The following is a 27803-nucleotide window of genomic DNA, read 5'->3' as shown; positions in this document are numbered from 1 at the left end:
AGCCGGCTCGGGTGCTGGTTGGTGGGCGCCCGCCGGGAAAGCCGGGGCGGCAGCGGGGAAGGGGCCTCCGCCGGGCACCGCGCACCGGGCTCAGCGCGCCGCTTCCACGCGACCCCGCCGGGCGGCCGCCCGCCCTCCCTCTACCCCAACGCGCAGCCATCCGGGCGCGGGCCCGCAGCCCCGGCGGAGCATTGTCTGCGGTGGGGATCATGTCCGCCGGGCAGCAGGCGCCGCCGCCGCCGTCGCAACCGGACGAGCAGCCCGCGCCGCCGCCGCCGGGCGCCAACAGCAGCGAGGCCGCGGGGACCGCTCCGCCTGCCGCCGGCGGCCTGGCCGGAGGCGACGCCGAGATGGAGGTCAGTCGCTTTCCCGCCGCGGGGATCGCTCCCGCACCCCTCTTCCCGGCTCCGTGGGGCGCGGTGACGGGTTCCCGGGGCTCCGCGCCCGGCTGCGCGGCGGCAGGTGCCCGCCACGCGGGACGACGCCGGTGGGGCGTCCCCGGGCCGCGTGGGGCCGCGGGAGACAATGGAGGGGCGGGCGCAGGGCAGGGCCGCGCCGCGGCGCCTCCAGGGCGCTGCCGGGCCCGCGGCGGTTGCGGAGGTGTGGCGGGGGGGGCTCCATCCTTCGGCTGCCCCTCGCAACGGAGACCGCCGCGCACGGGGCCCGTGCGCAGTGTTCCTCCGCCGGCCGCCGCCGCGGGGACACGGGGAGGGGAGGCTTGGCCGCCAGGTTACTCGTTTATCTTCTTCGCTGCGGGGTGATGGGAGGGCAGGGGGAGTCCCCTCGCGTCCTCCCGCTCGGGAGCGGGGTTCGTCACCCCCTCGCGCACACATGTCCGCGCTGAAAGCGCAGAGATCGCACGGGGACCGTCACCCGCTCCTTGCGACTCGCCGCCTTCTCCTCCCTCCTCCCCGCAGAGCCTGCCCCGCGTCTGTGCTTCCGGCTTCACTCATGAGCCGGTTCATATTTTAAACTGCAGTAAAGTTTTGTCTCCTCTGAAGTAGCTCAAAACTTTTTTATAGGGGGTTGTTTGAGTTCGGGTTTCTTTTTTTGTTTGTTTGTTTGTTTTGGGGTTTTTTTTTGGCAACAGGTGCTTTTTCTAGAAATTTCAAGGGGGTTTGAAAGATTGCCTGGAGATGCTAATTTTATCGCAGCATTGTTTCTCTTTAATGATATGAGGAAACTGGCTGATCCTGCTTGCAGCACTGGGTGTTTTGTACTCTGAGTCATGCTGTATAGTCCAACCTACTTGATCTAAATAAATTTGTAAACGCCATATTTTTCAGATGAGCAAGTAGCCAAAGCACTGTGGGTAATAAGCCCTGCTTGAGCCTGTGAAACAGGGCAACTCTACGCTGGGCCGGAGCGCCTGGAAGCTGCGAAACGTGTGCTCTTGATTTGCCTGTGCTGGATGGAGGGCTTGCTCGGTGCTTGCAAAGTTTGTTCCGTTTTGTGTGGGTTTCAGTTGAAATAGCTTGTGGTAGTCGTCTGAGAGGTATCCTTTCTTGTTCTCCAGCTGAACTGCGAGCTTTTGTCATCTTTATTCCACATGACGAGGTCAGATGGCGCACTACTGCGTTTCCGTGTTTTGCGTGTTAGGTATTTCAGAAGAACCATGAATTTTGTACCAAAGTTCAAATGGTCTTGTGCTTACTGGTAGGTGGGTTTTAGCTAAATCCGGTGGGAGATGAGTAAGAAGATCTGGAATGAGTTTAGAACATCTTTAGCTCTGTCTTTTTATGCTCAGTTCTTTATATTTTGACTGGTGACTGAAACACTTGTATTGGGATTCTTCTGTTTCCTCAAGCCTTACCTGCTAGAGTTTAGTGAGGAAACACCCACCCACAAACATCCCATGCTTTGCCTGCCTTTGTTTCATGTGTTTCGTGGTTTTTTTTTCTAACTTTTCTGTTCCTTTATTCTACATTGACTGGTAAAGACTGAATTTAGCTCAATTCTTACATGGCTCAGTTGAACAGATGGTTAATAATGATTTTGGAGGCGTCTCGTATATTTCCTTTTGTCACCCTTTCAAGAATTATTTTGTAATGTACTGCCTTAGTGTGGTTTAGCAAGGAAGGATTGTCTCATTGGTTTTGTTTTTAAGAACAGAAAATGAAATTACATGTGGGAGGTGATGGAGAGAGAGTTAACCTAATAAGAGGAGTGGAGAGGGTATTAAAAAAAAACCTGATCTGCAAGAAAAATTGTAGGAAGTCTGTCAAGGATTTCACAGGAAGGGGCTGAGGGAGGACTGTTCCTTCCCAACCGGCTTGTTTTTCTGTTAGTAGTGGTACTGTTGGTGATAAAAACAATTACTAGATTTGGTAAATTATATGGGGAAAACATGCAGTTTGTCTGAATTCCTACTCTGCTTCCAGGACAAAACTGCAGTCCAGGTTCTTAATCAGGCTTGTTGCCTCGATGCAGAATGATGAGGGATTAGGATAATCGAGAAAAAGGGAGAAAAACCTTGAAACTACTCTTGCTTTGGGACCAGAGCTGGTTCTTTCACAGAACTCTCCAGAGGCAACTTTAGAAGAGTTTTGGCTCAGCATCCTAGAAGCAGCATGCCGAGCTCCTGCACCACAGCTGTCTCTCGCATCCGCATTGATGTGATGCTTTAATGATGGAGCTAAATCGGATTATAGAGAGCTAGCTCTGTCCCTCGCTCTGTAGCAGGGATCTTTGATCTGTCTCCAGGTAATTTTACAGTAAGTAACAGCTGACTGTATCAAAACAGCAAAAGATGCCTGTGCCATCTGATGTGGATAGATAGTAATTTGAAACAAGCTTTTTCTCTCTTACATAGATATCTTCTCTTGCTTAGAAAATAAGTTTTTTCTAATTCTTTTTCATCTTAGGAATCTTTTGATGATGCATCACCAGGCAAACAAAAAGAAATCCAGGAAGCAGATCCTACATATGAAGAGAAAATGGTATGTAATATTTTCGAATGTGTACAGCTATCCAGTACTTATGTAGTTGCTTAAAATAGACTGAGTTGTCTGCTTGTTTGAATTCTCTTAACTGGATTTATAAAACTTTGTCTAGTCATTTAAAAATATATAAGTAATTTGAAACCAAATTTCATAATCTCCCCTAAGACTCTTCTGCTTTTTAGCATTTTGTACACTGTTCCTCTGTTCTTTCTTGATTTCCATTGCAGCAGTTTTGGGAATAACAGATAATGTGTTTGCTGTTTCTAGGAACTATAGTCTTAGCAGCTTGGAGGTGCTCTAGATTTAGAAGAATGATATAGTGGGCAATTTTAAAATGTCTTAGGGGAAAAAATGTAATAGAAGTTGTCAAGCTGCTTTTGAAGTAACCTGTAGAGTTGTCCTTTCTAAGGGGAAGGAAGAGTATGAAGAGTTGAGTATTCACTGTCTCAGTCAGAAATTAAAAGATTCACTAGGAAAGTGTCCATAAATTTCTAAATGGCTGCTACCTTACTGTCTTGATGTATGGAATCAGTTGAAGTCCAGGACCTTTTTTTATATCACTGTTGAATATAGGAAGATAATTCCAAACTTTCAAACTGCAGGAGCAGCAGTCCTTTGTAGGAAAAGTGTCTTACTTTCTCTTTATGAGGAATAAAAGGAAAGGTTTGGCCCAAGGCTTTGAGTAGGCACTGCAGTCTTGCCAGCTGAAATACGCTTAGTAGGAGGACTTCAAAATAGGCAGGTTCTTTCAAACAGTACAGTTTATGGGTCAAAGTAAATAAGAGTTAGCTTTCACAATTCACTGGAGGCCCTTGTACTTTTCCTAGACTGAAAGGGATTTTGTTAGCTCTTTCTGAAATTTAATTTGTTCTTTATGAAGCTCCAGATACATTCCTCAAGCTTTTGAAGATGAGTAATTCTATGTTTCATGGTTTAGATAGAACTTACTATTTTCCTTGGTTTTTAGTTTTTATAATATCTTGAAAGTAAGAGATGGAGCCATCCCATCACCTTTTCTTTCTCTGTTCCTCCCTATTTTCTTTTCTTCCTGTTTGTAATTCCAGTGTCTGTGACTGCATGTAGAATTTCTTCGTATGAAAGCAAAACTGATTCTTATAATTTGCTGCTTCCTGTGGTGTTTCTTCTTGCCACAGAAAATAACTCAGTCCTCTTCAGCAGATTTCTTAGTGCTACTTCCTGGTAAACTGAAGACTGTGAACTTGGAGTTGTCTGTTCCAGTCGCTAGAAAGGCAGGATTGCAAGGGGGATTGCATTTTACTGTTGCAGTAGCGAGAAAATGCACTGGAAGAGAAAACAGGAAAAGTTTCTCTGTTGAGAGAAGGATAGCTCCATGTTGCAGAGTATAGACTGTTCTTGTCCGTGCCCTATCTAAAAAACACAGACAATGTCTGATAGTCTCTTAAAGGAATATCTGTAAGCACAGTGAAAATGACTTGTGGGGTGTGTGTCCAGTGCCAAAATTTGCAGAATATTCCTTACTAAAATATTAGAATGTGGAAACTTTTGCAATGCGGTTTGTATCTCCTCCTCGTTTGCACAGCCAGTTAAACAAGTGCTTAAAAATAAGGATTAGCAATTTGGATTGTAGTAACATCTTACCTAGTTTAAACTTCAGAAACTGTTACAAAGTAAACAACAAGAATCCTATGAAGACTGGACAGGTAAACTTGAATTCAGTGGATGTGGATTGTAGCAGCGTCAATCAATCTTAAACTATAGTTAGAATGAGTCTGACTTTAGTGGTACATACAGGATCTCTTTCTGGCTGTTTTTCTTCTCTCACCCCCTATCTTTTTGTCTTTTATGTAGTGCAAGAACTGCTTGCTTTAAGGATAACACTCACAGAGCTGTCATTGCTCTTGCAAAAGTCTGGAACATATGTTCCATTTTACTAAAAAAACTCACTTCCTGTAACTGTGCAAGTTGTTAAATACCAGGTTACATTGTGGCGACTGGCAGAATGTCAGGATGGCTGCTGTTAGGCTTGGAACTGTTTCCTGTCTTCATTGTCTGTCCTAAAGTCTTGACGTGGCCCTGGGAAGATGTGTTGATTCCAAATGGAACCTGTCTCAAAGGAACTGAACCTTTCAGATACTGATGTTGTCTTCTGTAATCTTTTTTGGACACCAGAAACAGTGACTCATATCAAAGGGGGGCCATCTGACGAGTTAGGGTGAGCGTATCTTAGAGGTCCCTGCTGCTGAAATAGACCTTGTGTAGTGACACTCATGTGATCTTTGTGCCAAAGTCAGTCTTCAGTCTTAGCGCAGGTCTGTCTTGCAACTTTTATCTTGCAGCATAGCAGAGGCTAGCCTGAACCTAATAAAAGAATATTGAGTCTGTCAGCAACAGTCATATTATTGATGTTAATAATCTCTTCTTTTTTATTGTATGTATGTATGTATGTATAAAGAAATATGAATGTTTAAAAAGTATTTGTTAGCTTTTTCTTTTGAATGAACACACACTGTAATATCTCACACTTGTTCTATGTAATTTTCCTTGTCAACAGCAAACAGACAGAGCAAACAGATTTGAGTATTTGTTGAAGCAGACTGAGCTGTTTGCTCATTTCATTCAGCCTGCTGCTCAGAAAACTCCAACTTCACCTCTGAAAATGAAACCTGGACGTCCACGAATAAAGAAGGATGAGAAACAGAATTTACTGTCAGTTGGCGAGTGAGTGATGACATGTAGACCAGCTTGTACTGTAGTTATGGATTTTATTGTACTTTAGAAGCGTAAGTTAAACTTGCTAGCCTTTTGTCCTATTGTGCTGTGTGTTTTATGCTGTATATATGTGGTTATTTCAACTGTCCACTTGCAAGTTGAGGGTTGCTTAACAATTCTAGGACTTGTAAGAATTTTGTGTTGCTGGTAAAATACTATCATGGTTAAAAGTATTCTGACACAAGAAAAACACAGATGGAAAAGCAGAGCATTTGTGGCTGTAAATTGTAAGAGTTCATAGAGAACATCAGCATACTGTATCTTCCAGGCTGCTTGGAAACCGGAAGTCTAGCAATTTGGATTGCTTTTGTTGACACCTTTGTTGCAGCTTCTGTGGCTACAGTATCTCTGTAGCAGTTGGCAGCTGTTCCAGAACCCTTAAATACAGTACCGTTCCCTGTCTTGTCATTAAGGGCCAGTACTGATGCACACAATCTATCCCTTTCTAGTCACCTTACTCTAGTTTTGGAGCCTGCAAACACTGTGAGCTGGAATGCAGGGGGCATCTTGTCATTAAGAAGCTAGTGGCTCTAAAGAGTTAAAAACTAGCATTTCAACTGATCAGCTGAACATAAGAATTCTTCTGAACAAACTTGCAAGAAGCATCCTCGGGTGTTTGTGATCTGTCCTGTAACGCCATTAGATTTCATTTGGGAACAGTTTTGTGTCCTTTCAGTTTAGCCAGAAACTTACTTCTTTCTTGCACTTTTTTCAGCTACCGCCATCGTAGAACAGAACAGGAAGAAGACGAGGAGCTGTTAACAGAAAGCTCCAAGGCAACTAATGTCTGCACTCGATTTGAAGAGTCTCCATCATGTGTGTTTCCTCTTTTCTTTTTCTTTTTTTTCCTCTGTTCTTTTCCTTCAAGGTCAAGCCTTTGTTGTTTAAAATTAAGTTTATTTTCATCCTTCCCAAAGGACAATGAATCAATCGGGGTGGGGGAAGGCAAGAGAAGAAGAAAAAAATAACCAGCACCAGTCTAATGGGACAAAATGTATTGGCAAGGAACTGTTTCCTTTCAGGCAGGCTGGAAAGATGGTCCAGTGCATCTTTTCCTTTAGAATACCTGAGCTACCGGGAAAGAGGCAGCTGGTTTTAAGTCAGTCATTTTACCGTTTTTACATGCGTAGCCTATCTTCTCATACAGTTTAAAGCACCTATGAACTGCCAGTCCATTTAACAGATAATTCAATATTCTGTTGTATTAACATTCAACTGTTCTGATTTGCCAGGGAGAAGGGGAATGACAGAGTTAGGATTTCTATGTATTTTGTGTTCTTGCAGAAACAAACTAAAACACCCAAATTGTAGAGGCAGCTCACAGAAATTAAATTAACATGTCCCTGTGTCCTTGGAATTTACTGCCTGAAATTTACTGCTTGATTTTATTCTGCGGCTGAGATAATCAGTGTCACTTAGCAGGCTGGGGAGATAGTAATTATTTCTACAGATCTAAAATCTAAATACAGATCTTTTAGTCTATTCTTTCATGTCTTTTAGATGTCAAATGGGGAAAGCTGCGTGATTATCAGGTCCGAGGACTGAACTGGCTCATCTCTTTGTATGAAAATGGTATCAATGGTATTCTAGCAGATGAAATGGTATGTACATAGCCCACGTTTCTGTGGAATTGTGAACACATGCAATGCAATACAATTTTAGTTCAGCTGTATACATATGTTTATTTAAGAGCAGAAAATGCAATGTATAATTTGCCAAACATTATTTTTCTAGTATATTTTAAATCACTAATGTCAAGAGTCACGGATATCTTTGAATAAACTGTGGAGGCAGTTTCAGAAATAGGCATATAGCAACGGGAATTTGTCAACCATTATAAAACCCTCCAAATTCAGAGTTGTTCTATAGAATTATGTGTCCTTAATTTTTTACTCTAAGTTGCAGATATTTTGTTATGGTATTCTCAACCTGCCATTGTGGAGAGAGTGTCATATGTGAAAAGAGCAACAAATGTGGGAATACTTCCTGTTGTTATTAGAGTAAAATGCAGATAGCAGGATATGAGTGTCCTGTGTGGACCGATCTCATCAACAAGAGCTCCACGAGTGGGAAATTTTCTGGGAAAAATCATGTTAAGATAGATTTAGCCAGAGAGCTGTGTTAAAATTTCTTTCACACCATGACTGTTGACATTTCGGTCAGTGCTGGCCATAGCAGCTTCTGTTTCTGGTGTTTTGTTTTGTTTCTGAAAGACAAGGGATAAAGGCAAAAGAAATTGTAGTAGTTTGACAGGCAGATATATTTTTTTCTCTAAGTCATTTTAGTTGTATCTGTTTTTCACAAGGAGCACATAATGAAAATCAAAGATGTCATTATATTTCAGTATGTTGCATTTCTCATGCCTTCTGGTAGTTTACTTTCTGTGTAATAAAACTTCTTCAAGATATATTAGAGAAATGAATTTAAGTTATTGTGTAGTAACACATTTAATTTCAAAATAGATTAAGGATTGTCTTCAACATACGTGCTTATGAATAGAGGTTTTTTGTTGATTTTGGATTGATATTTTTTTAATGGCATGTGTTTGAGTCATAGTATTTTTTGAATTATTTGAATGGTACGACTGATTTGGGTTTTGTATGTCTTCCTTATTTTCATTTTAAGCAAATTATATGCTGAAGATACAAAGTTTTTAATATTTATTTTGAATAATGAACAGAGTGCTTAAAAAAAAAAGGAACTTCTAAAGCAGCTCAGTATTTGTTTTCTTCTTTGGCATTGACATCATGTTGTGGCCTGTAAAAGCCTCCTTATAGGGCTTTTAATTTCTTCAATTTATTTCAAGTTTAAGAGAATGCGTACATTGCATGCATTCAGTTCAGTTTGTGAAGTTCATTGACCTCTAAATAAATAATCTGAGTATACCCTAGTCTACAAAATGAGATTTTTTGAAATAATGTTTTCTTGCAAGAATGTCTTATTTGAAAGGTGAGACAAAGTTCTAATTTCATAGTCCTAGGTTTGAAAAACGTTACTTTTATTATTGTTCTTTAAATTAACTGTGGGAAGCAATACAAGCGTTTCCTAGCCAAAATTTTGATGCCTTTTGTGGCCTTTAGTATATTTTAGTGATTTACTCAGGCTGCTGTTTCTTCTGTTATGTACTCAGCTCACTCTTCAGCTTTTTAAAAGTGTTTCTGAGACATTTTTTTCTGACACGTTTTGTTTCTTACAGGGTCTTGGGAAAACACTGCAAACAATTTCTCTTCTTGGGTATATGAAACACTACAGAAATATTCCTGGTCCTCACATGGTGTTAGTTCCTAAGTCCACTCTACATAACTGGATGAATGAATTCAAGAGATGGGTACCCACACTTCGAGCAGTTTGTTTGATAGGCGATAAAGACCAGCGAGTAAGTTTTCATGTGGTTTTTTTTCCTGTGTTCATACACTGTAAATCCAGCGTGTGATCTTGCAGCCCTTTACCTTTCCTTCACAGGGAAGGATATTACTTGGATTTTTAATGGTTAAACAGTAAGACCTACAAGTGCTACCTACTTAAAATATAAGCAGCTTAGAATTCACATTTGTTGCTCAGCTATTGCTTCATCACTCTGCATTCATAATTTCTAGTCTGAATGTTTTCTCTCTCCTTTTGTGAAGGCAATACACTGTGTAGACGAACCAGACCCAATAAATTTTGAAATAGGAAGATGAAGTGTTTCATGTAAAGTGCTGTTGTTTGTATGAATATGTAACTCTGTAAAAAAGTAATTTGTTTTCTGCTCTATATGGTACAGTACATTGTATTGGCTGTAACAGTGGCTCTCAAGAGGATTGTGGTGGGGTCTTGTCTCTAAGGAACTGTTTTCTGAAAACAGTTGTCAGCTTAATGTTGGAGGGGCCAAGGTGGGTTGGTTGGTAACAGTGGTACACAAATGGATCTTATTTGGCTTGAATTTTGTCAGTTTTAAGAGCAAATATTGTTCAACCTCTTAGAGCCTTGGTGTTTCAGTCACTGTCTTTTTGTTACTTCAGTATTGGTTCTCTGCTATTTTCTTAGCACAGCAAAGAACACTTAAAAACATGGAATACGATGGCACATCTGTAGATTAGTTAACTGGAGTTAGCCATTTATTTATGGAAGGAGTAGATATTACTGGTGCAATTCAAATTTTGTCAGCAGGATTTTATTTTTTTATTTCTAAAGGCACCTAGCTCTGTTTTCAGAGTTTATTGGGTTCAAAATTACAAAAATGTTGATGAAGTCATTGGTCCAGGTCAAATATCTTGTGGGTTTGTTTTTTTTTTTTTTTGGTGCATCTTTTTAGAATCCAAAATTGCTACTGTTCCTTCAGTATATCTCTTGCTTATATGAGTTATGCCCTTAACATTAATATGTCTCTGTATTTTGAATTCTGAATAATTACTGTGTAATTACTTTTAACCTTGGATGTTAGCATTCTAGAAATTGTTCAGTTGGCCAAATGAAGCTGTGCTCGAGTTTATTAATTATATTCCAAACCTACTGTTTTCTAAACTTGAGAAAAAGTAAGGCCCCACATAAAATTAGTTTCGAGTTCTAATCAGCTGTTGAAAAACCTCAGGTATGGGTAGTCATCTGTAGTTTTAGCAGCTTCAGCACTGACAAAATCATCAAGCTTTACAATGGCTGCATGTTATAGTTCCTTTATAATTAATCTTACCTTTTCTTTCAAATTTAGTAGCAACATTGTTTTAAAATTTTAACAGTGCTAGTGTGTTCTTTTTGGTTCAGATTTGACAAAACCTTGGTAATTAACTGTCACCTTGTTGTCTAGGCTGCCTTTGTCAGAGATGTGTTGCTGCCTGGAGAATGGGATGTCTGTGTAACATCATATGAAATGCTTATCAAAGAGAAATCAGTATTCAAAAAGTTTAACTGGAGATACCTAGTTATAGATGAAGCCCACAGGATTAAAAATGAGAAATCAAAGGTAATTTATACTTCAACTGAACGAGATACTTGTGTGGGTTGCTAGGTGGTGATGTGGGGACTAGTAATTTTACGTTTGCTTATGACTCAATGTCCTTCAGTTATCAGAAATTGTGAGGGAATTCAAGACTACAAATCGGCTGCTGTTAACTGGAACTCCACTTCAGAACAACTTACACGAACTCTGGGCACTTCTTAACTTCCTTTTGCCAGATGTCTTTAACTCATCTGAAGTAAGTCTTCATTTCTGGTAATCGAATTAAAGGAACTTTGTTGTTTTTCCAGATTTGAAAACAGACTTGAATATTGTATAGTTAGGAGTATCAGTTACTGATAATGATAGATTGACAGTGTTTCCAGTGTTGTGCAGTATAGTAGGATAGACTGTTTTCCCAGCTTGGCCATTTTTAAGGGCTCTTGTAAGTTTAGCAGATATGAGAGGTATTTAAAATCACAATATGATGATGATCTCTACTGCATTTCAAAAAAGGATTAAACATTGTGATGGCTAAACCATCTGACTTTGTTCTTATATTTGACTGTGTTACATTATTAATCTTTTCTGTGAGCTGGGAGATACTATACAATGAGCAACCGACTTCAGAAAGTAAAACATGTACATAATTATTTTGATGAAATGGGAGTGTTACAGCTATAGAAAGGGAAGTCTTGTGGTATATTACACCAGAATGTTACTACTTTGTTTTTCATCAAATGCTGCAGTAGTATGCTGCTTCCAACTGGAATTTGTCCAGTGGAGTGATATGAGCAAATCTTTCTCAGCAGAAAAGGACTCACTTTTTTTTTTTTTTTTATTTTCTTGTCTTCTGATGTTATGGAAATTGTGTTGGGGTTTTTTGTTTGTTTGCTTGCTTGTTTGTTTTTGTTTAATTATGTTTTTTTGTTTGCTTTGGTTTGTTTTTTAAGATGTTTTGTCACAGACCGTTCTATAAAAATAGACCAAAAGAAGTGATTTGTTCTTATTGTCTGTTTAAGAGAATCACTTGAGTTACATTTATTCACCATTGTAATGACATTGCACCTTGAAAGGAGACTTCTTTCTTATCAGTGGTTTTGTTGATACAGGACTTTGATTCATGGTTTGATACAAACAACTGTTTAGGGGATCAAAAGTTGGTGGAACGTCTCCATATGGTAAGTCTTTCTGCTTTTTGTATAAATAACTATTTTAATGCTTCTTGTTACAGAGTATTAGGTTGAGATACCTTATTCCAGAAACTATGGTAGGCTTTTAGAACAGGTTACTGAAGCTCAGGAAATGATCTGTTTATTGAAATTGTTTAGGTGGGAAAGAAGAGTTGATAGTTCTGACTTTCAGGGTTCTGAATACATTAAAAATATTGGCTATGAAGAGACCAAATATTTCAGTCAAGCAAAATTAACAAAGGATCAAGGGGTGTAGAATCATCTGAAAGATGATTTTGGCCTAATCTTTGAGTCTTCTGAAGAAAATGCACGTATGTTCCCATGTATAACATGTCCAGATAGACTGCTTTTTGCTATGTTCTGTAATAGGTCTGTTGTTAGAGCATTTATGGCAGAGCACATCTGCACTGTTTTTGTCTATTGACCTGTTCAGTATTTCAGCTTCCAAAACATGTTTAATGATGCAATCTCTTTCAGGTGCTACGACCCTTCCTTCTGCGTCGCATTAAGGCTGATGTGGAGAAAAGCTTACCTCCAAAGAAGGAAGTGAAAATTTATGTGGGTCTCAGCAAAATGCAACGAGAATGGTAATGCAGATACTTGACTGTGCCGTGGTTAAGGCTCAGGAGGAATGTGCTGCTTGTGATTTGATTATTGTGTGGAACTCAATTCCTCCTGATGTACGAAATTCCTTCCAACTCATATGTATTGCCTTGTGACACTTTTGTGATGACAAAACCATGCATCTCAGTGAGAGTTATCTGATGAAATGGGGTGGGGGGAGAAGCTTCTGACTATACTTACTATTTAAACAAAGGTCAACTCTGTTTTCGAGTCACAAAAGATTTTTCTTTCTTCAATATAGGTATACACGAATCTTAATGAAGGATATAGATATATTGAATTCAGCTGGGAAGCTAGACAAAATGAGACTGTTGAATATCCTCATGCAACTGCGGAAATGCTGCAATCATCCGTACCTCTTTGATGGAGCAGAACCTGGTCCACCGTACACAACAGATATGCATTTGGTCACTAACAGTGGCAAAATGGTAGTATTGGACAAATTGCTACCCAAGTTGAAAGAACAAGGTAAGCATCTCATGCTTGTGTGAAAAGAGTTTGGTTTGACAATAAAAATGAAAGTTAGAGCTTCTTAATGTTTTCACATATCCTGTCAAAAGCCAGCACACTTCCGCCAGGAGTTTGGTTGGTTTCTGGCACAATACCAGCTTGTCAAGCACTGTAGCTTAAATGGTTGATACAATAACAATTTTTGAAGTGCCTTCATAAGTAATTGTATCACTAGGCCATTATGGCTTTTAGTGACTTAAGTTTTTGGGTTTTGTTGTTTGTGGGGTTTGTTGGTTTGGTTTCCTGGTGGTTTTTAGGTTTTGTTTTGGATGTATTGGTGGTTGGTTGGGTGGGGGTGGGGGGGGTGTTTGTTTATCGTATGATTTTTTTGTGGTGTGTTTTTTTTATTTGTGTTGGGTTTGCTGGTTTTTTGTTGTATATTTCTTGTTGTTGTTTTTTTTTCATCCCAGCTAAACTGAGACCAAAGAAACATCAGTTGGTCTGGGCTTTAGGTTTGCTTTCTCAGTGTTATTAGCTGTTTGAAAGATTAATCATGTGGTATTTTAGCCACTCCTTTGATTTACCATGAAGTACCATTTCAGATTCAAAGTCTTTGTGTAAGGTTAAAGTCGAATCCTTTGTGGAATGTTATTTCGTGCCAGATACGATTTTGAGCAGTACCCGATTTTTTTCAGTGAGTTCTTTAACGTAACTGAGTGTTCCCCCATGTTTACGTGCCTTAAAGTTCTTTGATAGTAGGGACAAACCTCTGTAATACATTACTGTAAAACTCAAACGCCACAGAATTTTTTACTCTGGATAAATGTTTAACTCGTTATTTTAATGAATATGCTTACTGAAGTAACTTGGCTAAAGGAGCGGAGGAAGGCTTGTGACTGGGGAAACACTGCAGAAAAATAAACCCAAGTCACAACCTCAGCCTGGGTTAATATAAAATTAACCTGTACTTCATATCCAGGTGTCGTTCAAGCAGCTGTGGTGATGCACATCTTTGTAATTCTGAAAAAGAATTCAATGGTTATTGTGCTTTTTTGGTGTTCATTTCTTTCTGCTATGAGGCTTCTTGTTGAGACATGGCAATTAAAATTGGCCTGGTCTTTAATCAAATTACCATCTTAAACAAAACAGAGTTTGTTATTACAGCCTGAGTCCAGAGGACAAAAAAACCAAACAGACTAGGAAATATAGAGGGAAATGTAAACTCTGTTGTATTCTGTGTTTTACTTAAATCTTTTGAGTAGGTTGGAAACTGTTGTGTCTATATGCATAAATTACTGTACATTTATGTTTTCTGGAGCTTGTTCTTTGAAGGTAAGTAAACTGACAAGTCCTTAAGAAGAACTTACTTTATTTCTAGATACCTTAAATCCAAACCAAATCCTTCAGAATTTCATTCTTTGTTCTCCTTGGATGTTTTTATATTTGTGTTATCATCTTACTCCCCTGTGTCTGGCAACATTTTAATGAGGACTACAACAGAAAACAAAAGCCAAAAAGCAGCCACTAACTAGACTTCAATAGCCAGTAAGACAAGCAAACCCCACAGCATGTACAGGAGCTTGCCGGTTGGTAGTGAAACAGCTGTAACAGCTGCAATTTTAAAATAAATATAAAATAAACAGCAAGTAATAAGTTGGTAGCAAAAAAACAACCAACCAACCAAAAAAAGACCAACAACCCATAAAGCAAGAAAAGTACATTCAAATTATGTATAACATAACCACAGTTATTTAAGAATGTGTACAATATCAAACAGAAAATTTCAACAGTGCAAAAACCGCAATTCCTTTTGCACCAGCCTAATAGTTGAAGATGTCCCTGCTCATTGCAGGGGGGTTGGACTAACTAGATGTTCTTTAAAGGTTCCTCCCAATCCAAGCATATGATTCTACCATTGTATATTGGGCTCTGTAATTCGTAGAGACGTTTGAAGTTAAATGAGAGCTCTAGTTCTAATGGCTGCTCAACAAAAATACCGTTTTTTTTCAACATGTGCTCTTTTATATATGTATATTTGCTCTTGAAAATTTATCTTCATTATATTATATAAATCAATCTTTTTATTTCTAACTGCTTCTTAGTAAATGCAACTGTCCTCTTTCCCTTTCTGATAATCCAAACTTGCGTAGTTTGATAAATCTTAAGTTTTGGTGAAAAAATAAAGCTTTAAGAAAGCTTTTTACCCAAACAGGTTCAAGAGTCCTAATCTTCAGTCAGATGACAAGAGTCCTAGATATCTTGGAAGATTACTGTATGTGGCGAAATTATGAATATTGTAGACTGGATGGACAAACACCACATGACGAGAGACAGGTATTTCAAATTTTAAGTATTTCATTTAAGTAAAAATAGCACTCATAAAACTTTTGGTTCAACTGATACATTATTTTTATTTATTTAGGCATCTATTAATGCATATAATGAACCTGGTAGCTCAAAATTTGTGTTCATGTTGAGCACACGGGCGGGAGGCCTTGGAATCAATCTGGCTACTGCTGATGTTGTAATTCTGTATGATTCAGACTGGAATCCACAAGTAGATCTTCAAGCTATGGTAAGAATCCAGCTGGAAATGATCTTTTTTCTTTTATTTTTCACAGAACTTTCCTAGAATTACGTGTTTGGCACGATGTATTATTTCCAAAGCAAAATGGTATTTTTCCTGTTTTAGCACCAGAGCAATATTTTTAAGACTAATTTTCAGTTCCAGTGCAGCTTCCACTGTGTGGAACCCTTAGTCACATTTTGGCTATACAGTGATTTATGCAGTGGGAAATGCTGGATATGTGCTACAGTACTCAGTAGTATTTAATGAAAATAGCATATTTTCTTAAAAAAAAAATCTAGCATAGTGTGTGTTAATTGCAAAACTATAAAGCTTTACTTCTGTGGGGATTGTAGGTGAATGTGTTTGCACTGTGTTCCCTGATACCTTGGAAAAGAGACAACAAAAAGCTAAATGAAACTTCTAAAAACTGCTTTATGGTGGTGATAAGTGAGCAAGCTCCTTTTACCAATCATCTTTAATTTTCTTTTGAAGTATATTTGCATGTGTCTCCAGTCTCAGGAGTAGTGTCCACTGCATAAGAAAGTAAAGCTATTTAAAAACCACCAGTGTTTTTTGACAAATGAGGTGTTTCAGTGACGAATCTTCGAAATCTATTTGTAATTATTTCAGCTAAGCTGTAAGTTCTGAAGTAGTTTAGCAAAAAATTAGTTCACAAGAATGATGGAACTGGTGTCTGGAAGCTAAAGCGAGATACTTCCAGGTACCACTAAAGGTGTATGCTCAAAATACTAATTCCCAGAGTGATGAATGATTTGTCAGTCAGGTGGGGTGGTGCCTTGTATTTTTCTTGAAATAGTCATAGCAAAACTGAAGGTTTGAGACAGGTAGCTTTTGGGGAGTACAGAGACACTTTCTTAAATACTTTGATTTTACAGAAAGTTACATAAGGTTAGAAGCGTCCAGTCTTCAGTCCTCTGTGATTTAACAACACCCTCCCCCCCCAATTTTTAGGTATGACATCTAGAGAAGACTCATTGTTATTTAAGAAACTTGCAAAACCCTAAAACTTGCAATGCAGATAAGAATGTGCTGTCTTGGGTAACCATGTTAAATGGATGGCTAAAGATTTAACTAACTTACGCTGTTCCATTTTATAAATTAGGATGTTGAAACTAATGACAATTAAAGACTAATTATATAGTCATGCTGGAACCAAGTACTGTTGTTTTTTTTTAATGACTTTTTTTTTCCTAGGATCGAGCGCACAGGATTGGCCAAACAAAGACTGTTCGGGTGTTCAGGTTTATCACAGACAATACTGTGGAAGAAAGAATAGTGGAACGTGCAGAAATGAAACTCCGGCTGGATTCCATCGTCATTCAGCAAGGCAAGTATTTGAAGGGAATTTGTATATATGATGTGTTTCTCTTATTTTTTTTCACAAGTTGTAAACTATAGTGAAACCAGCTATTAAGAATTAATGAAAAAGTTGCTTTTGCCTCAGCCTTTGCACTCAGAGTGCAAAGGCCTAATCCACTTGATAATATATTTTTTCTTTCCCTGCCTCCCCTTTCCCTGCCTCCCCTTTCCCTGCCTCCCCTTTCCCTGCCTCCCCTTTCCCTGCCTCCCCTTTCCCTGCCTCCCCTTTCCCTGCCTCCCCTTTCCCTGCCTCCCCTTTCCCTGCCTCCCCTTTCCCTGCCTCCCCTTTCCCTGCCTCCCCTTTCCCTGCCTCCCCTTTCCCTGCCTCCCCTTCCTTCTTTCTTTTCCTCAGTAACTGTTTGTTTACCTCCTTAGTGATACATCCATACAAGTGCGTATAGTCAGGTTTGGGGTTTTTTGGTTGTTTTTTTAAGCACTTAACAACTTTGAACTAGAGAAATTAATGCCTTGGCTTTTTTTAATAGCTGGGGAGAGGTGATGACAATGTAACATTTGTGGCTGACTTGAATGGAATCAGGAACTTTATTTCTGGGGGAAAAAAATCACCAAAAAACATACACCGTAACAAAGCTTATCTAGAACACAATGTCTAATAGAGCAGATGTTTGTGGTCCCTGGCTAGATTTTGCGGGTGGGATTTTGTGTTTTTGTGGGTTTTTATTTGGAATTTCCTTTATTGAGAGAAAAGGATACCGCTTTAACTTGGAAATGTTAGAGGGAGAAAAATCATGTATTATTGTTTCCATAACATAAACCCTTTAGTTAGTTGCTATCCAACAACGCTTTTATCTTCAGGAAGACTGGTGGATCAAAACCTGAATAAACTTGGGAAGGATGAAATGCTGCAAATGATTAGACATGGAGCAACACATGTGTTTGCCTCAAAGGAGAGCGAGATAACAGATGAAGACATTGATCACATTTTGGAAAGAGGTGCAAAGAAGGTGAGATAAATGGGGTGTTTAGGGGGTGTTTTTTGCTGTGTGAGGGTTTTTCTTTTTCCTTTTTTTTGTTTAAAATGAAAAAAAAAAAAAAGCCCAGCTGTAGACTGAAGTGTGATGGTAAGATAGTGTAGACAACAACTTCCTTGTAAGCTGGAGAGAATTGGGTTTTTGCTGTTGGGGGATTTCAGATTGGTCAAACATATTTGTTTTTTCTACTGTAATAAATGAGGTGTTTTACAGTGAAGTACCTTTCAAAACTGCTCCTGTTCTTTTCTTTCCCCTCCCCCCAAGACTGCAGAAATGAATGAAAAGCTTTCAAAGATGGGTGAAAGCTCACTCAGGAATTTCACAATGGATACAGAGTCCAGTGTGTACAATTTTGAAGGAGAAGACTACAGAGAAAAACAGAAGGTAACATTTAAATTTCTTTTGGAGGAAAGCACTGATTTGTATGATTGAACCATATTTTTTTAAGAAGTGTTGGTTAAAATGCTATGTAATTTATGAAAATAGTTAATTAGTTTTATTACTTAATGAAGTAGATGTAGACCTACTTTCATATAAAATTCATAGCTGGTCTGATTACCGTGCAAGGCTTAGTCTTAATAATTCTTAATAATTATTTTTTGTGGGATTTGATTTTATAGATGGCATTTACAGAGTGGATTGAACCACCTAAACGAGAAAGAAAAGCTAATTATGCTGTGGATGCTTACTTCAGAGAGGCTCTTCGAGTTAGTGAGCCAAAAGCACCCAAGGTGAGTTGACTAATTTTAAAAAAATTAGTTGTTGAAATATGCATGATAAATGGCTAAAGTTGAAAGCAACAAATTGGTCTTTATTCATAAAACAGCTCTGGCTTTTATAAATTGGGGTGGCAATTTAAATTTAAAAAAATTCAAAGGGTTTGAGACAACCTTCTGTGAGAAAAAGGTAAGAGCAGGATGAGACTTGTAAGATGTTAGGGGAGGGTAAGACCAGGGTCTTTCTTTTATTTTTGTTTTTATTTATTTAAGCAGCTGGGGATTTTCCTTACCTGTAGAGAATTTCCTTATTGGTCCTCAGAACACCGAACTTTGCTCAAGGGGATGTGTGACTGTGTCCCCAGGCTCCTTCTCAAAAGACCCTCTCCCCTTATTCTCACAGGTCCTTCACTTCTAGCCTTCTTCATGTTGTAGTTGTCTCTTGCACGGTGTGGCCTTTCTTTGTTTTTATTAAAGTCAATGCATTTTTGTAAAAATAAAGGTGAGATTTTTGCTCATAAACTGAAAGCAGTTAGTACAAGCAGATTCTGGATGTGAAAGTACAAACTTTGTATGTATTTTCAGGCACCACGGCCTCCAAAGCAGCCAAATGTACAGGACTTTCAGTTCTTTCCTCCACGCCTGTTTGAACTACTGGAAAAAGAGATTCTCTACTACAGGAAAACAATTGGGTACAAGGTAATAGAGGAAGCCATGCATTGCATCAGTGCATTTTATTGCAACAACTTACTGCAACAGCAGGAGCATATGTACTTTCCTGCCTTTCACACTAATTTAAAGGAAATAAAATCCTGTTGATTTGAACGAAGGATTAGGTTTCTGCTAATACTTAGCAGAAAAGCAACACTTAGTAATTAGCAATTATCTGTGAAAAATGCATCCAATTTTACAAAATGCAAAACTTTTCAGGTACCTCGTAATCCTGACCTGCCAAATGCAGCCCAAGTACAAAAGGAAGAGCAGCTGAAGATTGATGAGGCTGAACCGCTTAATGATGAAGAACTAGAAGAGAAAGAGAAGCTTCTAACCCAGGTACAGTTTGTTCTCTAGTGAGACCGAAGTCAGCCACAGCTTGCATTGTGTTGTACAGGAACATTTCTTAGTCGTCAGTCACATATGCCATAGTGAACACAGCTGCAAATTTTGGTTCATGTTGAAAAGAGATTTAACATTAGGTTTGTCATGGGCCCAGATACCTTTGAAGAATGTGCCCCAAATTAGCATATTCAGTTTTTACTGAATTCTATGTAGTGGGTAGTGTCCCTCTCTTAAAGGGGATATAACTTGAGTAGGTATTTAATTAGGTAGCATGTAAATAATTCAAAACAGGTTAATGCCTGCTACTCCTTATTAGGTTATTAGATTTTTGTGTTGTATTTTGGAGTGGAGAGGACTTATAAGACAAAATCTCATTTGAGTAGTTATGCATTGGAATGGTTCACTATTAAAAACAGTACAGTCATAACATGGCTGGCTGAATGATTCACTGCCAACTGTTTGGAAAAGTTATTGCTAACATGAACTTGACCTGTGTTGGCAGCTGAGAGCTTCAGCATTACTAATTATGTCCTTACTGAATCTCAGCACAAGACACCTTCAGACCTTTTGAGAGAGAGTGACCAGAGAAAATGGCATCTGAGGCACTTGCTGGGCCTTTTTGACAAAACAGAGAGACTACTTGTGTCACTCAAGGGATTTTTCTTCTTCACAAGTGATCCCATGTTCGCTTTCAGAGAATATTGGGAGGGGGGGTTAATTTGTGAGCTGAAGACTGTTTTATCCAAAATTAGTAGGTAGGTAGAGAACAGTGCTAACCATTATGCAGCATGTAGATGGAGAGATCACAGTGACTGCAGAAAAGAGGTTTTTTTCTGCTAACATTAAACCACAGAGAAAGCAGAGGTTTAATACTGTTGGAATTAGGGAAATGTTACAAGCGTTTTAAATAAGTCTATTGAAAGAAATGTGGAGATAGACAATTCTTGAACTTGTGTGCAATGTTTCCTTTTGATTGCTATAAAGGGATTCACTAACTGGAATAAGAGAGATTTTAACCAATTCATCAAAGCTAATGAGAAGTGGGGCCGTGATGACATAGAAAACATAGCGCGAGAAGTAGAAGGAAAAACCCCCGAAGAAGTCATTGAGTATTCAGGTAACTTGGTTTTTTAATTAGTCACCCTCACAAGTCCATATCTAATGCTGCTTTCCTAGTTTGAACTGCTGCTGAGCACGGTAAACATCTCACTCCTGAGAATTTCTTACATGGCTCTTTATGACTTTCAGGATAGAATTGTACAGATGGATTTGGGATTGACTGATCTAGATTTTAGCATGTTTAGCCCCTACATCGTTAAAGCTGCACTGAAATGTGCATACAAACTATTACAGACCTACTTTAACATATCGCAAATCTACTCTAACTGGATAGTGTTGTCATCTTGTTAATTTTGCAAAAGGAAATGCTGAGAAACAATACCTAGGTGGAGAGATTTAACTTTTCCTCATATTCATGATCCAATAGTTTTCTTGAATCTTTACACCATTATTACCTCAGCCTCATCAGGAGTGGCATATGGTAACCATTTCGTGACAAAATACAATAATGACTTGGTTTTTGTAACCTAAGAGGACTTGGTTACTTACTGATGTCTCAGGAACATTTTCTACTGTAGTGCAGCCGCAAGGTCCTGGAGTGAAATTTCTAAAGGTATATGGCATCTTACAGATGTGATAAATTCTTTTAAAAAACCCTTATATTTAAACATCTAATTGTCTTTTAGACACTTGCTCTTGTCTTTGGCGACTCAGTTGCCCTTTCACTTGCTCTGATGTATTGCCGTTACATCAGTTTCCATTTGAAAAATCTTTTTCCTTTGAGGAGGAGACTGGCTAACAAACACCTTTCTAGCCTGTATTGCACCTCATTTAAAATGAGAACATCAAACTAGTGTTTGTAAATACTGCAACACATGGTTTCAGAAAGTCAAGAATGTTTACCAGGTAAAGTCATGCCTGGTTTGATACAGTACTAAGTTCTGGTAAAAGGAAGTTAAAAAAAGGATCCCAGATGTTCAGGTAAAAACCTAACCTTTAAGATGATGAAAAGAAACTAACCAATTGTTCTGTTCTTAGCTGTGTTCTGGGAAAGATGCAATGAACTCCAAGACATAGAGAAGATCATGGCTCAGATAGAAAGAGGAGAAGCCAGAATTCAGAGACGAATCAGCATCAAAAAAGCACTTGATACAAAGGTAACTCTGCCATGGTTCTTCCTTTATTCCCTGCACCAGCGAGGGGAGAGGCAGGGCTCTGTCTCGCCAGTGTCACTAACATACTAAGATGACATGTTGGGCATGGTGTTTGCTGCTTTTTGCATATTCCTCAGCAGTTGCTTCTTACAGGTTTTTCTATTCTATAGAATTGCTGTCCTGCCTGATATAGCTATAATGGTAGCTTTAGGTATGGCCTAACCTCTTGTTTGTAACAATCATCTTTAATTCATACTGCCATATAACAAACTCCCAATAGCCTACTTGCTTTTTGAAGAAGCAGAGTTTCTGTTGGACCTGTGTAACTGAAAATTTTAATGTTTATATATATATGTACATTGTGTTTGGAGGACATAGAAGGAGGAGTTTTTTCATTCTCATCCATGTTTTACCAGCCAGGGTTTAAGTAATGAACAGGTATTTAGTAAATTAAGATGGTGTATTAGAATTTCCCTGTCTTCATGTCATGGTTTAACCTGAGCTAGCAACACAACCATGATAGCCACTCACTCACTCAACCCCTCCCCGAGACCCCCATAGGGGAGAGAATCAAAGGGAAGGGAGAAATTCGGATTGAGATAAACACAGTTTAATAAAATAACAAAATACTAACACACTACTAGTAAAAATACATATATATGTGTATAATAGAAATAAAAGATACTCAAGGCAGTTCCTCATGAACTCTGTCCAAAACTGAACAACCAGTCCCAGCAGGCCACACCTGGTCCTAAAGCTGATCCCAGAGAGAGAAAAAGAGAGGAAAAAGGCAGAAAAGCCCAGAGGCCTCTGCAAAATGGCAAATGGCCAGGCTAAATGTCGCAACTGTAACTTCCTGGCTACCCCCAGAGAGAAGAACCAGTGAGCTCAGTAAAGCCAAAAATGGAAGTTCCCAACTCTCCTTAAAATAATTAGTGGGATGGAATACTCTTATTGATCTGGATGTCAGTGAAGCTCTGCCCCATCCATGCCCCCCCTTCCTCGATGCTTCACACCTGTGGGCAGAGCACTCAGAGTGTCCCTGGCTTTCAGACCAGTGCTGGGGTGTTATCTCTTGTTTTCAGACTAAGTCCAAATAATGAGCGTGCTAGCTATGGAAAAGAAAGGTTTATAACTGCATGAAGAAAACTACCCCATTTTCAGTCAAACCAGCACACTTAATGTAATGTATTGCTTTCATATAAATCAGTTCCATGCAAATTCTGGACTATTTTGCTAGTTTTATATTATGTTATTTGTTTTGTTTAGATTGGCAGATACAAAGCCCCTTTCCACCAGCTAAGAATATCCTATGGTACCAATAAAGGGAAGAATTACACTGAAGAGGAGGATCGTTTTCTGATCTGTATGCTTCACAAGCTGGGATTTGATAAAGAAAATGTCTATGATGAATTAAGACAGTGCATCCGAAACTCCCCGCAATTCAGATTTGACTGGTTTCTCAAGTCCAGAACTGCAATGGTATGTATTAATCTGGTTTGCTTCTTGTTCATCAGTGCCTCTGACAACACATATACCAGGCTAATTAAAAATCTTCTGAAATACTGAGGTATGTGCATGTGTACTATATATTAAATTTTTATAGACTTTACAACAACTGTAGTGGATGGCAAACACAATAAATTAACAAGTCTTATAGGAGGAGAAATTCAGAATTCCAAGGTACCATTTTTTCAAAATCCACATGAATTTAAATACAACCCTTTTCTAAAAAGCAAGCATCTGCTATCAAATCCATTCTTGTAAAGCCAGCCACTATCAAAAATATGTAATTTCTTTTTTGCTCTGCTAAAATACAGCAAAAAAACTTACCTATTTACAGGCATTTGTAATATTAGAATATGCTTTTTACATAGAGTGGCTGCCCAGTGTAATAAGTGACTATGTTGTGCAATTTAGGAGCTGCAAAGGAGATGCAATACTTTAATCACCCTGATTGAAAGAGAAAACATGGAACTGGAAGAAAAGGAAAAGGCAGAAAAGAAGAAGCGTGGACCAAAACCATCTTCGGTAAGATTTTTAAAGGCATTTCTGTGGAAAAGCTCAGTTGAAGGCCGGGCGCTTTGGTAATTGGCTAGGAAAAGTAATATCTGAAGTTAGCTATCATCAACAACAACAATAAACGTTAAAAAGAGCTGCTTCAAGTTCATGCTGTCATTCAGCTAGTACAGTTGTGGATGTCAAATTAAGGAAAATAGGTTCTAAATTGTAGCTCCCATGAAATGGCATTCTAGAGCTAGATTTTGGAAAACAAGCGCATATGCTCTACTGTTCTTCTTGCTGACTGAATTTAAAGCATTGCTAAACACAGAGGCCTGTTCTGTAAAGGTAATACCACCTTCATCCATTTCCTTGCCTAGAATTGTTGTTCAGATTGTTGTTGCCTAGAACAGTTATATCAAAAGTTAGAAGCAAAACTTATTTGCAGATGTGCAGAAAGAGTGGTAGATCAGTAAGTTTCTTAGAACTGTTCACAGAATATTTAAATGTGTAGTTAGAAATACCATTTTCTAAACAGAAAGCTTTATAATATCTTTGTTTGCTTCCATACATGTTTTACTTGTATGAAATCACACTCTTCCAGACTTGAAAGAATACAACAGCTATCCTGAATAGGATGTGCATATTTGCCATATTACATTTTAAAGCTGCCATGGTTGTAAATCATCTCTATCTGTTCTGACTTGAAATGCATTGCTTGCTTACAGCCTTTTTGTATCGCAATAACTTACTTATTTTAAAAACTTCCCTTACAGGCACAGAAGCGCAAAATGGATGGTACTCCTGATGGGCGTGGAAGAAAAAAGAAGCTAAAGCTGTGAATGCAGGATTTTTGTAATCACTAAATTTTAAAAGTAGTTCTTTAATTTACGGGTCTTCATAAGATGTACTGTATAATGCTCAACTATTATGTCATTAAAGGACATCGGGTTCATCTGTTTACTGAACTAGAAACATAGTACTTAATGTAGTTTCACTTTTTTAAATGCAACAGCTGTGCTGAATTTTTTTTACCATTAACACTTGAAGTAATAAATAGGCTTCATTTATTAATAAAGTTTCACGTGACTTTTTTCATTTATGTTTTCACTTAAATACCTACTTAGTCACCCCTCAATATTTTTGTCCCCTGAGGGTGTTATAAACACCTCTGCCGTTATGATCGATACAACTATTAAGTTGAAACAAGCCATTGCCAGTCAAAAGGCATCAGTGTTGTGTAAGCAGGAAGGACGGGGTATGTGCAGCACAGTGAAGAGCCAACCCACACCAACTGACCTGCCCTAGAAGATGACATCAGTCGCACTGCTTATACTTTGTGTACCCTAAACAAAAATGCTGAAGCCTTCCTTTCCAAGCATCCCTTTTCACAAAATATGCCCAAACACCATCAAAACTTCAAAGCAAGCCATGATTTTGTTTACAACTAGCCCAAATAAAAACCTTTACAGGAAGCAGAAGGGAAAGATGTATTAAACAGCTGAGCAGCACTTCATTGGTGCTGGCAATGCCCAAGTGCCAGGATGCAGCAAGAGAAATGAACTAAACTTTAATCTCTCAAATGGCATCCTACTAGTTACAGAAAACCCATTTCACATAGAAGTAAAAAGTATTTGCTCTAGATGATACAAGTGTGTTCCTGTGGTGCCATCTGGCAAAGTAAGCTCCCTTGTAGCAGTGTTTGCCCGCATTTTGATGCAATCACATCTGTATCAAGCAAAGAAAGATAGGCAATTACTGCACATTATGGGAAAGCTGTTGTAAGTACTATTGTTTGAAGTACTTGGATCTGTTTAAGCGTGTTTGAAAGCACTTCCTGCTGGCACATAGGCATTAACATAATTTTCTAGTGTGGCTTAACAATCTAACTCCACTTCGCATTGATGACATGTAATGGTCTCCTTACAGACAACTGCAATTACAGCCTTACCTGTGTGAGTCTCCCACTGCTGTTTGTACAGCCGAGGTCCTCATTAAAATTTGAAACAAAACTGTTGGTATCACTAATTGAAAAGAACACTATCATCTACCGCTTAGCTTCCATTCTAATGCTACCACCATCTTCCACAGGAATATTAAAACGCAAAAAACAGTTATATGAGAGCTAGATACTATACAAGTCAAGTCATTAAACCCAGCATTCTTTTAAGCCCCAACCTACCACAGTGGATATGAAGGTATGTTCATATTCAAAACATTAAAGACAGACTAGCTCTTCAGCTGCACTTAAAGGCTGTGGTGGTAACTCCTCTTCCCCAGCAGAGGACATCACATGGTGGTAGTCGAGACTTCTTTTGCCATTGTGCCTGAGTGCATCTTCCTGCGATCGGACCGTGCAAATAGTGTGAATGTACCATTCTCGGCCAGCTGCCACCTTCAAACAAACCAACACATAAAAACCCAACAAACCAGAACAATCCTGCCATGCACAGTTCACTATAAACTGGAAACACCAAAAATCAGACACAGACTGATGTCCCAAGTTTGCTGCCAAATATGTCTAATTAAAGTAAATGGCACGATTAATCTTTTCTTAACACAGACTGCTGAAGTAGGTCAGATAAACAATGTCCTAGAGTAAAGCCTATTTCTTTGTAGTGTTAACATAGAAAGGTTACTGCATTTATCTAACAAAACACTAGTCTTAATTTACCCCACATCAGGAGAGCAAAAACACACTTTGAGTTAATCTGACTTAAAGAAGCATGCACATATCTTTTTTTAAAAATTTCATACTGTATACAAACCAATTACCCTTTTTTTTAATTCTCTTTTTTTTCCTTCTATTTGCAAGAAAATCGAGTCTAATTTCTTAGTTTTGTCCTGTGTAAAAAGGCCCCCACGGTAAGCTAAACCAGTGCCTTTGTCTCCCAGTCGCAGGTGCATGTCTGCAATACCAGCACAGCTGCAGAAAGGCAGCTCGGCGTTACAAAGCAATGCTGTCAGAGGTTCTGTGCTGCTGGCGAGAGGGAATGTACATGTGTGTAAATGTGTTGCTGAAGTCAGAAATCTGTTGCTGACTAACACAGTGCCCATGATTACCTGCATGCTCTGCTCTCCACCTCTGTCACCTTCTACCATGAAAGAATGTTTCTGCACTATACTTATCAGACAACTTACCTGGGAAGAGTGGAGTAGATGACAAGCTGACACCATCAGAACCAGGCTGTTTTACTAAAGGAAAAGCATCTGCACAATCAATTCCTAATGTAGCATGAAACTCCAGGTTTCCAAAGGCTCTTGCTTGTGTCTCAGGTTGAGCTTTATCCTAAAGAAAGTTTAAGTATTTCCAGGGTCACATGGAAATCAGGGATCTAAAACCACATGCTACCGTATCTCCATGGTGAATGTGTACAAGAGGGAGGGTGAATCAGCCAGGCATCTGTATTCCTGGTTGTCTGGGCTGTACTTGGGCACCCATGCAAAGGAACACACCTTCTCAATGGTGCAGCTGAAGGAGTCACCGACATTCTGAACTCAACCCACCATCACTCGGCTATAGATCTCAGATCCTAGTAAAGCAGATTAATACCTTTTACATTATGCCAGTCAAAATTATTAAATCAGGTTATTACCAAACCTTTGTTGTTAAGAAGTCTCAGGACAGGAATCATCTAGTTTTAATTGTATTTCCCTTTGCATGTGAAGATAGCGTGTTCCATGACCATTACTACAAATTTATCACGGGCTTTAGTCCTATTTTCTGTTACAATTCGTACTGACATGTGGTTCTTAGAGTGCAGCTTTTTAAAGCAAGCTTTTCCCTTCTCTTCACTAGAGGGCAACGCACATTCATGGATAAGGAACCTGATAGCATTACATCAAGCAAAATAAAGTTGTTAACATTTGGGTTTCAGACTGATAACTCAAGTAAGGGACTAATTAAAACCAAAATTATTTCTGGTCCAATACTGCCACTATGAGAAGCTTCCCTGGAACCTGATAGCAGCTTCAGTCATTAAGTGAGTATGTGAGTCAGT

General features: G+C 39.0%; 2 protein-coding genes across 2 annotated transcripts in view; one reads left to right on the top strand and one right to left on the bottom strand.

Annotated features, from left to right (window-relative positions):
- The first annotated feature begins 8 nt into the window (after positions 1-8).
- SMARCA5 (SNF2 related chromatin remodeling ATPase 5) lies at positions 9-24880 on the top strand. The gene is made up of 24 exons (XM_065836853.2): positions 9-356; positions 2865-2939; positions 5476-5642; positions 6409-6509; positions 7194-7294; positions 8890-9069; positions 10477-10632; positions 10733-10864; positions 11718-11786; positions 12276-12385; positions 12664-12890; positions 15085-15206; positions 15295-15447; positions 16657-16789; positions 17638-17786; positions 18078-18197; positions 18434-18544; positions 19115-19228; positions 19460-19582; positions 20573-20705; positions 21686-21804; positions 23071-23283; positions 23722-23832; positions 24579-24880. Exons 1-24 carry the CDS (start codon positions 210-212, stop codon positions 24642-24644), a joined length of 3132 nt encoding a protein of 1043 aa, XP_065692925.1. The 5' UTR covers positions 9-209; the 3' UTR covers positions 24645-24880.
- Positions 24881-24889: 9 nt separating this feature from the next.
- FREM3 (FRAS1 related extracellular matrix 3) overlaps positions 24890-27803 on the bottom strand; it is a gene marked incomplete at its 5' end in the record, with an annotated part of 29636 nt that continues 26722 nt past the window's right edge. The window contains 3 exon segments of the mRNA XM_071808366.1: positions 24890-26199; positions 26947-27091; positions 27145-27335. Of these exon segments, the coding sequence (XP_071664467.1) occupies positions 26021-26199; positions 26947-27091; positions 27145-27335 (515 nt within the window).

The sequence above is a fragment of the Patagioenas fasciata genome, chromosome 4 (assembly GCF_037038585.1).
Source record: "Patagioenas fasciata isolate bPatFas1 chromosome 4, bPatFas1.hap1, whole genome shotgun sequence".
NCBI classification, from domain to species: domain Eukaryota; kingdom Metazoa; phylum Chordata; class Aves; order Columbiformes; family Columbidae; genus Patagioenas; species Patagioenas fasciata.
Note: the sequence above shows the minus strand (reverse complement) of the source record. Positions and strands in the feature narration are given on the sequence as shown.